The sequence below is a fragment of the Eimeria mitis genome, genomic scaffold (assembly GCF_000499745.2).
Source record: "Eimeria mitis Houghton genomic scaffold, Emh_scaff2791, whole genome shotgun sequence".
Classification (NCBI taxonomy): Eukaryota; Apicomplexa; class Conoidasida; order Eucoccidiorida; family Eimeriidae; genus Eimeria; species Eimeria mitis.
The window spans coordinates 3,906-5,128 of record NW_013571131.1 but is presented as its reverse complement, the minus strand read 5'-3'; the positions used below and the strand labels follow the sequence as shown (position 1 = coordinate 5,128).

General features: G+C 44.6%; 1 protein-coding gene across 1 annotated transcript in view; it reads right to left on the bottom strand.

The window, feature by feature from the left end:
• EMH_0058810 (uncharacterized protein) overlaps window positions 1-1,128 on the bottom strand; it is a gene marked incomplete at both ends in the record, with an annotated part of 1,793 nt that extends 665 nt beyond the window's left edge. Inside the window, 2 exons of the mRNA XM_013497611.1 lie at window positions 649-879; window positions 1,107-1,128. Of these exons, the coding sequence (XP_013353065.1) occupies window positions 649-879; window positions 1,107-1,128 (253 nt within the window). The remainder of the gene's footprint in view (window positions 1-648; window positions 880-1,106) is intronic.
• Between the last annotated feature and the right edge of the window lie 95 nt (window positions 1,129-1,223).

The window sequence follows — 1,223 nt, the reverse complement described above, 5'->3', positions numbered from 1 at the left end:
AAAAAAAAAAAAAAAACAAAGACAAAGACAACAGAAATATATTAAATAAATAAATGTAGATTAAATAAATAAATAGATATATATTAAATAAAGATAAATTTAATATGTTGATGGGGGGAAGAAATATAGAGAAAGAGACAGTAAAAATAGAGACAAAGATAGAGATAGAGAGAGAAGGAGACAAAAGGAGACAGAAAAGGAGAGACAAACGGAGACAAAAAGAGACAAAAAGAGACAGAAGCACAGACAAAAGCAGACAGAATATTAGAGACAAAGGGAGACACAACAAAATAAAATAAAATAAAATAAAATAAAATAAAATAAAATAAAATAAAATAAAATAAAATAAAAAATAAAAAAAATATATATTTTTTTTTTGCTGCAGGAGATGCTGGATTCGCTCCCCCCCAAGGCCTTCACCGAAATGTTTGGTTCTGCTGCCACTTCCTTATCCAGGCCCCTCCTCATCCTCATCGTGAGCTGCTGCTGCTGCTGCTGCTGCTGCTACTGCTGCTGCTGCTGCTGCTGCTGCTGCTGCTGGGGGTAGTGGTGGTGGTGCTGCTAAAGAAACTGCAGCAGCAACGGCAGCAGCAGAAAATGAAGCGGCAAATAGCAACTGCCGCAGCAGGTGCTGCTGCTTCTACTTACTGCTGCTGCTGCTGCTGCTGCTGCTGCTGCTTCTGCTGCTGCACAAGTCAGCCCTGTACCCCAAGGACTTCGTAGTGGTGATTGGTTCTGATGCTACTGTGAACTGCTGCTGCTGCTGCTGCTGCTTGCTGCTTCTGCTGCTGCTGCTGCTGCTGCTGCTTGCTGCTTCTGCTACTTCTGCTGCTGCTGCTGCTGCTGCTGCTGCTGCTGCAGGATAGAGATTTTGACTTGCTGACGATGCTGCAGCACACGTGGCTCTACGGGGCTCTGATCCACGACCTGCTGAAACTGAGGTTCTTCTTCCTCTCCCCCGCCGTAGCTAGCTAGCTAGATACATAGCTAGCTGTATAGCTATCTAGCTAGCTAGCTAGATACATACTTAGATATATGGCTAGCTGACTAGCTAGCTAGCTAGCTAGCTAGCTATGTAGTTAGATTGATAGCTAGCTAGCTGTGACCGTGGCTCTTATACCCCTTCATTGCCATACATACATCGCTGAACAGCTAGCTAGACCGAGCGAGCAGCTAGCTGGCTTGATGGCTAGCTGCCAAGCACAGTGGCTAGCCAGCTAGCC